This window comes from Oryzias melastigma, linkage group LG3 (genome assembly GCF_002922805.2).
Source record: "Oryzias melastigma strain HK-1 linkage group LG3, ASM292280v2, whole genome shotgun sequence".
NCBI lineage: Eukaryota > Metazoa > Chordata > Actinopteri > Beloniformes > Adrianichthyidae > Oryzias > Oryzias melastigma.
Window position 1 is genome coordinate 2,877,123 of NC_050514.1, and position 14,678 is coordinate 2,891,800.

The 14,678-nt window shown below is 35.6% G+C and overlaps 1 protein-coding gene across 2 annotated transcripts in view; it reads right to left on the minus strand.

Moving 5' to 3' along the window:
• luzp2 (leucine zipper protein 2) overlaps positions 1 to 14,678 on the minus strand; it is a 260,222-nt gene that overhangs the window by 66,049 nt on the left and 179,495 nt on the right. For both annotated transcript variants that reach the window (XM_024295794.2, XM_024295793.2), the window contains exon 6: positions 4,922 to 4,984. In XM_024295794.2, coding sequence (XP_024151562.1) covers positions 4,922 to 4,984 — 63 coding nt within the window. The remainder of the gene's footprint in view (positions 1 to 4,921; positions 4,985 to 14,678) is intronic.

The window sequence follows — 14,678 nt, forward strand, 5'->3', positions numbered from 1 at the left end:
ACAGTTCCACATCAAGACGTGTGGTTTTATTTTTCTGTTTGAACATGGATTAATCCATTGTTTTTTTCTCACAGATGTAAGAAAAAACTGGTTGGATGCATTAGTAAACAAACATGCTGTAAATAATGTATCCTGTATTTAACAACTATCTTCTAAGATGAAATTTGAAATGTATTTGTAGTTCAAGATCAGGACCAACGTATTACATACAACCATTAGAAGAAGGAATTGGACAATTTGTAGCATTAACCAGGTAGTTATTGCCTTAGAATAATTTTAAAGTCATGGATTTTCTAAATATTGTGTTTTCCACACTATAAAGCTAAGTACACACCAGACGATCAAGAAAACATTAAATGCGTATTACTGAAGTCCACACAGTCTATCAAGTTCACACTGGAAAAGTAGGGAGGGGTTTGTTCTTCTTCTTTTTCTTCTTCTACTGTTTACTATGTTGGAAAAGGTTTAGTGTGATATGTTAGTGGTGAAAATTTTGCAAGTTTCACACATGAAACAGAAACTGTTTGTTTCATTGCTAGCGTCCTTGCAATTGCAGATATGGATAATTATCGTGTCAGGAGAGTGGCTTTGATTTATCTTAATTTGAAAAATAAACAGACATTGTCAGGTTTGTCACCATTTGGGACTTTATATAGATAAACCAAATCCATGCATCACTACTAAAGTTGAGTCTCTGATTAGTCAAAGCTGATTCACCATTTGATTGGAAACAGTGTGTGATTTCAAATTGAATTCACATTTTTGTTCTGTTTACAAACTGTATCATAGCATGATGTGTTTTTATTGTTTTCATGTATTATTCCTGATTGATTGAAATAAACTATTTCATTAATTCATTCATTCATTTTAAAAAAGCATTTTATTAATGCATTTTAAGCTAAATTTTGCAGGTGAGATGCAAAACCTGCATCAGTGCATGTGTTACACTAATGGCGGCTCAGCTATTGAGTAAGATAGGTGTCAATAAGAAACATATTCATAAAAAAATAAAATTGTATTCATAAAGACAAAGCTGTGCACGAATGTATACTCCGCTGCCAAACATTGGCCAACCTATAATCTGACGTTGAACCCCACGGAGGCAATGCGGGGTTCAGCAGCTTGCCCTAGGACACTTCGACACATGGAAATTGAACCTGCAGTCTTCCAAGGAGGGGTTGACTGGCCTTTTTGTTATTTGTCTTCTCCCTTCTTCTTTTCACACAGAAAAGAATACTGGATCAATAAAATCTGAACGATACCCATCCCTAAATACAAGTCTGTTATTTTTTCACGTGTTGGAAACAAGGCTGGGGGTTACAGGTTATGCTAACGTGGCTAACGCTTCCAACGTTGCTAACATGTAGCATGTTACAAACAAGTTGTAGAGTAACTCTAAACGTGGTTAATAAAGTCTGACTTATTTTTGACTCTTTTGTCTTGCTTAATGCGCCTTATAATGTGGTGCACCCTATGAATGATATAATTTTGAAAAAAAGACATTGTATTGATGCTGCTCCTTATAATCCAGGGTGCCGTCTAGTGCACAGAATATGGTCATTTCTTGGAGCAACTATATTATACAAAGAACTAGTTTAGTCAAAAATGAAACTACAATCACCTGTCAACTCCTATAACAGCTATTGCTGGTGTATGTTTTCTCACTTGTATTTTTAGGTCCAGCTCTGACATCTTATACCAGGCAATGTCTGAGATAGGAAGAGCAGCAGCAGAGACCCTCAGGTACAGAAAGGAGCCTCATTGGTGACAACAGCCATAACATTGATTAAGTCGGACGCATCGGCTCTAGCAAAAGTTGGGTGCAAAGCAGCTTAGAACAGAGGGAAGCCAAAGCTCCTCCAGTAATGAATTCTGCATGAGCTTTGCCAACTGAATGGGAGGCAGAACGTCAGCTGATTGCTCAGCTGATGCAAGCTGGCACCGAGAGCAGGTGATGCTCGGAAATTTGGCAGAAATTCACTTTGTGGATAGTAAATTGATGTTGGACCATAACCATTAAAAAAAAGCTAGTATCTCACCAGGCTGTGACAGCAGGTGACAAGTTGAAGTCATAAAAAGTTCAAGAAAATACATGGGTCAGCAACAACTGTCACGGGTAATCACTCTGACTTGATCTTGCTGAAAGTACTGGTGAGCTTTTGGACTTGCATTTAACCGAGTAGTAACATTTGGCACATGTGAACTTTACATACCATGTACAAAAAAAACAGAACAACATTGAGAGTATTTTAATTATTCTCTTTTTTTTTGCTTTTTAGTAAAAATAACTAGAAGAAAAGGTATCAATACACAAAACTTTGTTTTCAGATTCATCCATAATTGTTTCTTCATTTAAACGAAACAGAGAATAGAAAAATCAGTCAAAATAAGGGCTGCAACTGAGACAGTAGGTAAAGTTTGAGATATAGACTCATATATAGACTCATAATGAGTGGTTTGATGCCCAATGGCACTTTATAGCTGCACTAGTTTTCCATCTATTGCTTTAGGCAAACTGAACTACAGTCCCTAAAAGGTGCAGGTCAGAGCAGGGGGTTCATTTCTAGTCTGGCAAAATTATTGGCAATAAAGTGATACAATCATCTATAATGACGCTTTTTCAACAACTATTTTGTTGCAAAATGTGATTACATAAATAAAGATTGTGTTTTTAAATCGAACAAGATTTCTAAAAGTGGGAGTTGTCAATGAAGTGACCGTCATCATGGAGATGCCTCTGCTCTTGAAACAATTAAGTCGCCTATGATTCCAATGACTTTAAGTTTAAGACATTCTGGTGAAATTGCAAGAGAAACATTGCCAGAAACCCAAGGATTTCGGTTTGTTCCGTCTTTAATTAGAATTTATAACCTCACCAAAGATGGACTCAAGTCAATGACTAACCTCAACAGGAAAAAAGGCTTTTCTAGGTGATAATAAAGGGCCTGTACCATGTACCAAAAAACAACTTTTTGAGCTTTTAAGTGTATTATACTGTTCATTCCTACGGTGGCCGAGAACTGCCATCGCGGCAAAAAACTTTTTTTGCAGTCACTTTTTTTTTNNNNCAATGGCGTTTCTCAGCTGCCGTACATTCCTCACTAATAACAACCCTAAAGTGGTATTTTGATCTATTCACTCATTTTTGAGCATTGCTCTAAAACCTGTGCTCTGAGCACCAGCCTCTCCCATACCCACGAAAATGAGCAGGTTCTCACAAGCTGATGTCACAAAGTAAGAACAGCCCCTTTCAGGAAGACAGGATCCGGCCCCCAGGTTAACACAAACACCCAATTCCTCTGCTCAGATAGCAGTGCTCAGCTGCACCCAAACAAGTGTGACACCTCTGGTAGACATATTCATCTTTGCAAAAGTTTGTTGTTTGTTTTTGTGCTTGAAACGCAGACACGATGATGAGCCAGTTCCAGGTTGACGTCATGAAATGAGAAGCACCCACAAGCAGCAAAAGGTGAAGCCTCAGAGATTGAGGCCTCCGACCTCTGGGTAGGAAAAAAAACCTGTGAAAACAATATTTCATCTTCAGTGTTCCAAAGGTAATATATGATTGTATATTTGGATATAGTTTACTCTGAAAGGCTTAAGAAAAGCAAGGTATAGGCCAGGGGTGAGCAACCTACGGGCCAGGGGCCATTTAGGACCAATTAAACTATTTAATTTGGCCCGCCAAACTGGAATAGTGATTTTGATTACCCTTATTAAAGATTTAGTTTCCTTGAAGTGCAGGTCTCTCCCCACTACAAATACATTCATCTTTGTTCAGGCACAAAAAATTATTTTGCATTCATGTGGTGTTTTTTTCCAATTATTCCAACACCACACGAATGCAGCATTCCCCTGAAATGGAGTTTTCCCTGAGGGACATCAACCTATTGGTGAGAATGGCACTGAAATGAGAACGAAAACCCCATATGTGAACCAAAAATTACAAAATGCACTGTTTTAAGATAATTTTCAATCAAGATTAAGGCATTTTTTTGTCCAGACCTTGTGTTATTTCTTTCTTTTACAAGGTGAAATATCAAAACACGCCACAAATCTGTCCTTCTCTCGAATTTTAGAACCCTTTGTGTCCCATGAGTAAGACAGTTTGCACACCCCTGGTATAGGCCCTATAATATATGGAGTCCATAAGTTTTCCTTTTAAGTTTCAAGCCTTTAGTCACAGATGCAAATTTCAGGACGGATCTCCAAGTCATTTAGCTCTTAATTCAAACCTAACAACAAAACTGGTCAGATTCCAAACCTTGAGACTGTAATCGAAAGCACTGATCAAAAGACCCAAAGGCATTGTCATGAAGGTCCAGCACCAACCTTTCTGTGAAGAAATGATCATCCAAATGCCAAGGTCGCCATCTATCAAACTGTCACACACCGCATTGTAAAAAAAACTCTAGTTATTCCACACCCTGTTGAAAGGCTTTGGGGGGGAAGGGTCACCCATTGAATAGCTGTAAATCCCACGATTACACAGCAAGCTGCTCTGACTTGAGCATATCATCACGATGTCCGCTGGACCCGCTGCTTTAAAAGAGTCTTCATGGAGAAATTACAGCATGAGCTTTGGTCAGCGCTAAGGAAAGAGTAAGCAGTGCACAGCTCAGGACTTCAATGAGGATGTGAACCTGCTGGACAGTGCTGACTGCAGCAACTGGCAGCCAATTTTAAGCAGAAAAATTCTTTAAAAAAATGACAAAGAGAATGGCTCAAAGCTGTTCTGACGACAACCACAGCTCCTCAGATTGGACTCCACAGACATCAAAAAGCTTGCTGCGGGGACAAGTTGATCTGAAAGTCACTGGACAGCTAAAATCAATGTAGTGAACGGCAGACAATTAATTAGCCAGAGCAAAGAATTCATTAGAAAAGAGAGAAACAGAACAAACTCATTAAAAATTCTCACCTCCTCAGCATAGGCGTCACAAAGTTTGTTTCCAGAGAGAAGCTTGTTTTTGAGGCTCTTGTTCTGAAAAAGAGATATAAACAAAACACATTGAAATTTAGTAATAGTGAGAACATGTTAGGAGGATGTGTTCACAATGCACAAACTGGATTTTAAGAAGGTAAAAACACCCTGGTTTCAAGAAAAAAATATCCTGTTTTCTGTCCTTCATGAAAAAGAAAGTTTTTCACTAAGAAATTATTTTTGTTTTAGAAAAAAAATCTTAGTGGGTAGAATTTTTTTCTTAATACAAAAGATTTTGGTGAGACCAAATGCTATGAAGGAGCATTTTAGCCACATTAAAATAAAATAAAAAAATAATATATGAAAATAAAGTTGTAAAAGTTTGAGGAAATAAAGTTTAAAACTTACAAAAATGTAGTCGTACAATGTTGAGAAAAAAGTGAACATTTTACAAGAATAATAAAACAAATCCTAATTTTACAACCACAAAACAACTCACTAAAAGACTTCATATTTCCTTATGTGTAAAACCAACATCATACAGTATTACTCATTTGTGAAACCTTGTTTTTTTTTTCCAAAAATGAAAGGACACCTTATATTCCGGAGCTCTGCATGTATGGATCTTACTGATGTCACAGCGATCTTAAAAGGTACGCAGCGCTCTGAATGCACTCTGAGCGGTCATATTTTTCACAAATTGCAGACAAGTTTGGGTGTCTTTGTAAATATGTTTACTTTTTTTATTTTTATTTTTTTTACGTATTAACAAGGGTAGAAGTTACAATCAAAGGGAATATGCTAATGTGGCTAACATGTAGCAATGTCAAACAGTTTTTTTTAATGTTTTACTAACAAGGTTAAAAGTTACAGATATGTTCAGTATGCTAACGTTGCGAACATGCAGCGTTGTCGGACAGTTTTTTTAAGTTTTAGTAAAACGGTTGGAAGTTACAAGTGTGGTTAATATGCTAATGTGGCTAACATGTAGCGATGTCGGACTGTGTTTTATTTTTTTTTACATATTACTAACAGGGTTGGAATTACAGCCATGTTCAATATGCTAATGTGGCTAACTTGTAGCAATGTCGGACAGTTTTTTTTTTATGTTTTACTAACAAGGTTAAAAGTTACAGGTATGGTCAATATGCTAATGTGGCTAACATGCAGCGATGTCGGACTGTTTTTTTAAGTTTTAGTAAAAAGGTTGGAAGTTACAAGTATGGTTAATATGCTAATGTGGCTAACATGTAGCAATGTCAAACTGTGTTTTTTTAGTAGTTACTAACAAGGTTGGGAGTTAAAAAAAAAAGGTTTGGAGTCAGCTTAGTCATAGTATAGTGATTGTTTTAGCGGATGAGCTAACGAGTAGTGTGCTACAAACAAGCTCTTAAGTTATTGTGAACACAGTTGATAAAGAATGACTCACAGACAGACTCATCTCTGACTCTTGTCTCCGCTTATGTGGCATATATATGATATACGATTAAAAATAGACCATTTATTGTTGGTGCACCTCATAGTGTGAAAATTGCGGTAATAAGATTAGCAAAGTTTAAATAAGCTGAAATCAACTGGGGTAAACAGGAAATACCGTTTGTGTAAAACCTTTATTTTCACATCAAATCTGTTTTAGCAACCATTGATCTTTTTGACACAATGTGGCTGAATACGACTTTTTATCTTCTATTTGCTCTAAATAAAATGATCAGTTGGATTGTTGAGCTTGTACAGTTTTCACAACCATTTATAAGCCTCAACCCCGTCATATCCCTGCTCCTAATGAAACTTCTGCATCTATCGTTTTATTAGCAGTAAATAAAAATCTAACTTTTGGAAAAATGACATTTTCTTCCCAGAGGCACATTTCTTAGACATAATCATTCTCATTAGTGTAGATTTATGTTTATTCTTTTTGCTGACTTAGCATCATCACTTCAGGGGTTTTGTAACTGAGCCAACTACAATGCAGTTTATGATCTATTTTCAATCAATCAAGCAAATTAAAAGGAGAGTAAACAACCTTGTAACGGATTCAATAAAACAAATGTTAGTTTAAAACACTGGCAGCAGCTGGAGGGATTCAAAAGAGAAGAGTGGAACAGCTTAAGGATCGATGTTTTAGACTTTAAAACATTTAGATTTTATGTTAAATGGTGGATCTTCAATACATGTTGGATTCTGAAAGTGACAGAAAGGTTTCATGGTTTTCTACAAGTTTATAATCTTACATCTTTGTGTTTCCTGACAAGTTGGGAAGACAGAGAAATGATTCATACACATAGTGGTGTTTGAACAGTCCGTACAGGAAAAAAGAAATATATTTACTGGATCAAATTAAAGAGAATGAAAAACCACATTGTAAATTTGAAAAAAGAATGAAAATAGTTCATATGCATGTGTGTGTTTATTTCCTTCCTCTCATTCTTTGCTTCCATAATGTACAGTCATTTTTGGAGTTGACCCTAATCTTATGTTGAGGTGGGGCTTTGCCCTGAAATGATAGAGGCTCTAGTGATGTCGTTTCTCTAGAACCTGTAACACACACCTGTAACACACCTCCAGATTTACTTTCATAAAGCGTTATCACTGCTTTGGGCCACATCAGAGGAGGGATGACTCAGGCGGTACCATCAACAGATGATGTTTTTATAGCTAAAATGTTAAAATAAACTTTTTTAAAACTTTTTTATAACAAATTTAGATTTATAGTATTTTTTAAAGTTTAATATTTACACAAAAACTATTTATTTCAAGATTGATTGATTGGTTTATTTTAAGCATAGATCATGAAAAATATTGGACAAAACACACAATTATTCAAAACTCATTACAGAAATAATGAAATACATTGGTTAGAAAATAGAAAACAAACAATGCGAACTTAAGATTTTTTTAAACTTATAATTACATTTTTTTTTCCTGATTTAATCCCATAAAATTTTTCAAAAGATTTTCACAGTCATAAAATTAAGTCTTTTTTTTAAATATATACAATCTGTGCAGAGTAAACAAAAAGAGAATAAACAAAGCGGTGTAGAGTACAGAGTCAACCATGTCTGGATGTATCGCTTGCATCAACAGCAGACCTGACTATAAATAGTTTACTGTTATGGGCTTTGTCAGCATTGTTTATCTTCGGAAAGATCAGTTTTGTAAATCATCAAACACAGATTAGAATTGATTAAATGTAACTTTGATGTTAAAATGTCAGACTTTGTTTTTTTACAAAGGTTTATTTGATAATGGCTGCTGCTAGAATCCGTCCTTCAGAATCGGCTCCAGCCGCTGCCTCACATGCAGGCAAGGCAGTTTGTTTCTTTGTTGTCACACAGCATTTCACCAAAAATAAATAAATAAATAAACAACTTACAATAAATCATTTTTACCACTGACACATTACGTTAAATCAGTTTGTTAATTTTTGCTATGTGATTTCGGCAAAAAATGATTTCAATCTTCTTGAGTAAGAAATTGGCTTTAACCCAAGAGTTCAGTGGAGTGCTGTTATAGATGGCAAATGTTTATTATTAATTCTCAGCTCAACTAAATCTTATTAATATTGCATGGCATTATTCAAACAGAAAAGTTAAGGCAAAATGCTTTTGACGTTTACTCCATATTTATGTATTTCTTTATGGTTTTATATTGATCTGCATTTCTGGGGGAAATGTGTTATATAAATAACATCATCCATGCCAACACGTTTTAGTAAGATACATAAAAAACTGAACGTTTTTTGTCTTAGTGGCCAAATTCCAGAAGGGTTGGGTCATTCTATAAATTTTAATAGACTCTCAGTTCAAATGTTATGCTTGCTGCAGGTCCCAAAATGATTTCCATGGGCCAAAAAATGGCTGGAAATGCAGATACATCAAAACAAAAACATCAAAAATCCACTGGGGGAACATCAAGCAACTTATTAACAAAATTATGAAGTTAGTTAATCGGGTGATTCTAGATTAGCACTGACCGAATGAACCCAATTGAGTTAATCTATAGCGAGAAGGGACAAATGTGGAAAACAATCAGGGTGGAAACGATCTCAAGGCCCGGAATTTAGAAGACGTAAAAAGAATATTATGTGCATAATATATTAAAAATAAATGGAAGACAACATCCTATGTTAGTTATGAATGCAGCAATTTATTTCAAAGAGGCTCAGATAATTTCTGTGCTTTTGGTTTTATTTTGTGTGAATTCTGTTCTTATACACTGTGTTTTACTCTTTGTTATTTTATGTGAGGCACTTGGGGATTTTTATCTTGAAAAGTGCTATATAAATAAAGATTATTATTATTATTATAAGATTTAGTTTTGAAAATCTACATTTTTACTATTGTTTTTTCAGTTTTTTTTTTTTAAGTTTACGATGCTTGGTAATTCTATTTCATTGTTTTTATTGGGTCTTACACTTGTTTTATCATGAGTGTTTCTTTTTATTTATTTTATATTTTTATACTGTATATATATATATATAAGTATTTTATCTGTTGCTTCTTTGTGGCAAATGGATCTTGAGTCTGTAATAAAGTATCTGAGTTACACTGCACTTTTTCAACCTCAGTAGCTGCGTTTCCATTACACTTTTGCGCAAAACTTTATCGAAATTTCTAGAATTTCGATAAAACACTGTTTCGAAAAAACAGCGTTTCCATTAAACCATGATTATGTGAAAAACTCGAAGTAATTCCCGCGATAAGTCATTAAAAAAAACATGACGACGGATATAAACACTATTTTCATGTGCAGTAGATTCATTCACATTTCTGCCACGGAGCTAGCTCTCATCCTTCCCATCAGAGAAGACGTCTACGTCTGATCCGAGCCTTGGAGCGGCAGGCTCCTTATACGTGGGAGCGACGTAGAGTCAAACAGTTTTGGGGAATCGTGGTTGAAGAATTCACCGAAGAGCTGTGGATTCAGCATTTTCGCACGACACGCTCAACTTTTGATGAGCTGTGCGGTGCTGTGGGACCTCTTGTGGCTCCCGCTGTGCGGTGCCCAAGGCAGCCAGTTGCTGTGAAAATGCGCATTTGACCAGCTTTTCCTGCTTCCAGTCCGAAACGTCATATCCGGTTAATGGTCACGTGACTCGTTTGTTTCGAAAAAAGTGTTTCCATTACAGTTTTTCGAAAAACTACTGTTTCGATACGGCCCAAATACCACCTCCTCTAAGCGCAAAAACTTTATTTCGAAAAAGGCAAGTTTTTTCGAAATTGTGGTGTTTCCATTAGGAGAATTTAATATTGAAATTCCGTTTTTCGAAATTTCAGAGTTAATGGAAACACGACTATTGAAATGCTTTGCAGCCTCAATAGCTATCCAAAAAAAATAAAACAAGACAGCAGGTTCTATGTAGTATCATGTCAGACATAACATGCTGCTAATCGAGCCAGTAAAAAGCTTTTAATTGGTCATTTTCCTGAAAAACAATAAGAGGAAGTCTTAAAAGGTCACCGAACTAGTCACAAAACAATCCCATTGACGATCAATCCATCAAACAAAAATGACTTAGGACCTATCACCTGAATTGAACCACATCAATAACGTGACAAGTCCTTGATTGGTTGATGCATCTGACTGCAGCTCATGGCTTAGCTATTTGCACAGTGGTTGACCTGTTCAGGTGCTGCAGGTTTTTGGATAGTCTGAGCTTATAGAGGAAGAGGAGTGCAGGTATTTCTAGGCGTTCCCTTGCGGTTAGGATGGCCACCTTAAGGGACGTCATAAAAATGGAACATACCGTTGTTGTTCATGTGGTAATTGTATTATGACATTTTTGTAAGGATGATGCACTGTATTTACACCCACTTATGAGGCATGGGTGATGCTGTCATCTGGTGCCTTTTACACATGAATCCAGTCATTAGTATGGTGAGTCCTGGTTCTTTACTGATCGCACACAGGATGTGGGCGTGGTTTACAAGTGCCCATAAGATGCAGACAAGCAAACTGCAGTCTGATTTTCTATTTTTCTCATTTCTAACTCTAAGGCTGGAAGCTTGAACACACAGACTCTTTAAAGGTTTTAGGGGGGTTGAAAAAATGAAAAATTCGTCTTCTTTACTCTTACTTACTCTGTGTGTTTACATGCACCCTTACAAGGCTTTACATTTACTTCTTTAAAAAAGAGTTTAAGGCAATCCCTGATAATAAAATGAGTGTATTATGAAATGCAAATGCTTTTGTTTTGTTTTTTTTAAGATGTACAAAGTGTATAATTGCGAATGTATAAATTCTATAATTGCATTTTATGTTAATTTAAAATGTTATTAGGCAGAGGCTCTAATATAAGCCCATATGTGTTTATTTGTTACTGCACCTACTTATATAGCTGTTTATGCAATATATTGTAAAGTGAAAATAAATAAGTTCATTTTGGGGACTTAAGTGTAAAATTTTAATGTGTTTTGCTCTCAATTTTTCTGTAATTTAAAAAAATAATGCCCTTTTTTGATGATCCAGATAATTTGTCTCTTAATTTATAATCTTAAATTATAGTGAAAGGAGACACCCTGACCGGACCTAGTAGTCAGGTATGTTTCTTTTTGGCATTTCGGTGACAAACCCCCTTTCCATTACAACAGGATACTTTGAGGGAAAACACAAGAAAGCATGCAAAAAAGCCCAGCTAACTCAAGAGTTTTGCATCAAGATTGCCAAACATCATGTTCATCCAGCAGAAAACACTATACTCCAAATAACATTTTTTTTGTTTGAATTTCTAATTTTAAGAACAAAATAAGAGGAGATTAGATTCATCCTCTAGACCCAACTGTACAGGAAAGTCTTCACTCCTCACACCCACACCTGTGCACTGTACTGTACTCAGCAACACACAGCACATGCACACTGAGCTGAGGTAATGAGCTGCCATGGCAGCTGTTTTGTGATTCAGTCAGGCAAAACTGGCGCCGCACAGCAGCACCTCATCTCTCCCCTACTGAGGGACCACCATCTGAGGACATGCGGAAGTGGCAGCCATCAGAAAAAGTGACGTAACTTAGCCCCGGGACATACTCAGGGTGTAAATAAGATTCTTTGGAGGTTATTTGTCAAAGTGCATTATGCAAAGTGAGATGCACTGAGCTACCAAATGTCAGAACGTGTTAGTGCTGCTACACTGTCATTCTGTGGAACGGAAAATGTTTTTCATTTCGAAAAAGTCCATATTTTACATTTAGAAAAGTGAAACTCTGCAGAACAGAGTTCAGTTTGGTTCATCGTGGGGTATTTATTATCTCTGGATATTTTTCTGTTAAAAAGACAATTGAAATTTTTTCTAAACTCTTAAAACGGAAATATTACTTTTGACGTTTTTTTCCGCACAAGCCACACGTAAAAGCCTTAGCTAGAAAAGTAAACTAAAACAACAGTTTGCCTTATCATTCAGAGCACCTTATATATGGATTAGTTTTGGTTGTGCTTATTGATGTTGAAGCGGTTTTGAAAGATACTCGGCTCTAGCGACAGAACAACTTTCAAGCAAGTTTTGGTCTTATTGTCTAGCACGGCTAACACGTAGCGGAGTCAGACTGTGTTTTTAATCGAGATTTAGAATTAGCACAGTCTCAGTAACTTTTATTTTAGTGATATCAGTTAGTTTTTATGTGTAGCAAACAGGAGTGGGACCTACAGATACTGTGAATATACTAATGCAGCTAACACTTTAATGTGTAGTGTGTTACTAACAAGTTCTAGAGCTACTTTGAACGCAGTTAAATAAAGCCTGACTTATTTTTGACTTTTTTGTCTCGCTTAATGTGCCTTATAATTTGGTGTGCCTTAAATATAATCTATTCCTTGATGCTGTTACTAATAATCTAATGTGGAAAATAGAATACATTATTTCATTAAGGAGATATTTTGGACAATATAGCCACATACAGCGAAACTGTTGACTTTCTAGAGGACCTTGTTACCAAAAAGTTGCCCATCGGAGTCAAGCCACCAGTTATTTTCACACATTAGAGAGTGCAGTCGTGTCTCAGCATTGTCACCGCTGTTTATCTAGGTCAGCTTTTACTACACTCCATAGCTATTACTGCAGGTTTCTTTGAGCTTCATCATCATCATCATCATCATCATCCTGAGTCGTGTTTTTTCATGTAATCGCACTCAAGTTGTTCATTTACAGCACAGAGAGTGAAAGTCATATGCATAATAAAGTTTCCATTTTTCATTTATGTGTCAAGTCCTCCCACACAGCCCTCTCTCCACAAAGCTCTGCAAAGTTTAAATTAACTGTAAAATCTCCATTGCCCTTAGTGTTGACATTTCCATTTTCACAAATTAGACTCACACTTGCCATGGTGTTCTCATTGCCTGACACCACTTAGGAACACTACAGGCAAAGCACTGTTGTCACAACACATTCCAGCTTAAAAGGTCAATGAGATTCATTATAAAAACAAATAAAGCCACTCAAAATGACAAAATGATTCTGTCATTGCATCATTTTTTTCTCAGAGGCTCAAATACTGATTTTATCATCATGCCGCTAAAACCATACAGTCTCCACGCAAGAAAACGGTTCTTGCCAAGACGTTCTGTCGCTGTAGTAGACTGGCATTAAAACAGGCCTCCAGGTTTAATGTAAAATAAATGACAATAAGTATTCTTACCCTATGGCCTTGGAGAAATATAACAAAATCATAGGTATGTGGCATTCACTAAGTACAGATAAATCTGAATCAAAGGTTTGTGTGGTAATAATGTGGTACTGAGGCTTAATTTTACATCTTCATATCTAACAACTCCTTGAGAAAAGTATATCAATACTGTATGTATTTTGAATTGGAAATCATGTGTAGCCTCTCTAGCTGTTCTAAATATCGATAAATAACCCCTAAACCAAAATGTGTTTGTTTTATGTATAAGTCATTCCATATTTGACCTTTTGTACTAAAATATGGTAATTGGTTGTAACCTAAATCCAGTCTTTCTCTTGCAGAAGAGAGATTTAAAGACACATTTTGATGAAAATTGTGTTTTTAAAATGTTCTAGTTGCAATTTTCTGATGACGGAGGAGATATATTAAGATCAGAATTTAAATTCTGAGGATTTCCTTATTCAAATCACAATAAATCAGAAGCAGATGAAAAAATGCTGTTTGAAAAAGATCGCATTTGGGATGTAGAAAGAAAAAAAACACTTGGGGGGGGGCACAAGCTCCACTGTCTGATCTCTCAGCAATGAGATGGGTAAGGGGGGCGGGACACAACTCTAAGGCCTTTTTCAGTGCTGTTTTTCAAAATATTCTTACATTGTAGATTTTTTTTTTTTTATTATAATTTTAATCTCATTATTATTGTTATTTTATGACTCCGTTACTAATATTCATGGTTTATATTTAATTTATGTTCAGTTCAGGTAGTTGCAATTAGTTAAACTTTTTTTACTCGCTGAAAGTCTCTGTCCTGTGTTTCATTAAACACTTATCTAACAAACAATTGTGTATTTCCCAAAATATTATGATATAATAATAATAACAATATTAATAATAATAATAATAATACATTTCAAGGAGAAAGTATCTGTATATATATCGACAATACTAGCCCTGTAAATACTTGGTATCGGATCCATACCCAAATTCCCAGTATCACCTATGGTATGACATTTTCTGATTTCTTATTTTGTTCAATGTTTTAACATTTCATTTTGATTTAAAGAAAGTACTGTTGTTTTACAAAACATTTTTTTTCATTTTGTTTGTTTATTTGTCTCATTTTGTTTAGTTTCCTAAGA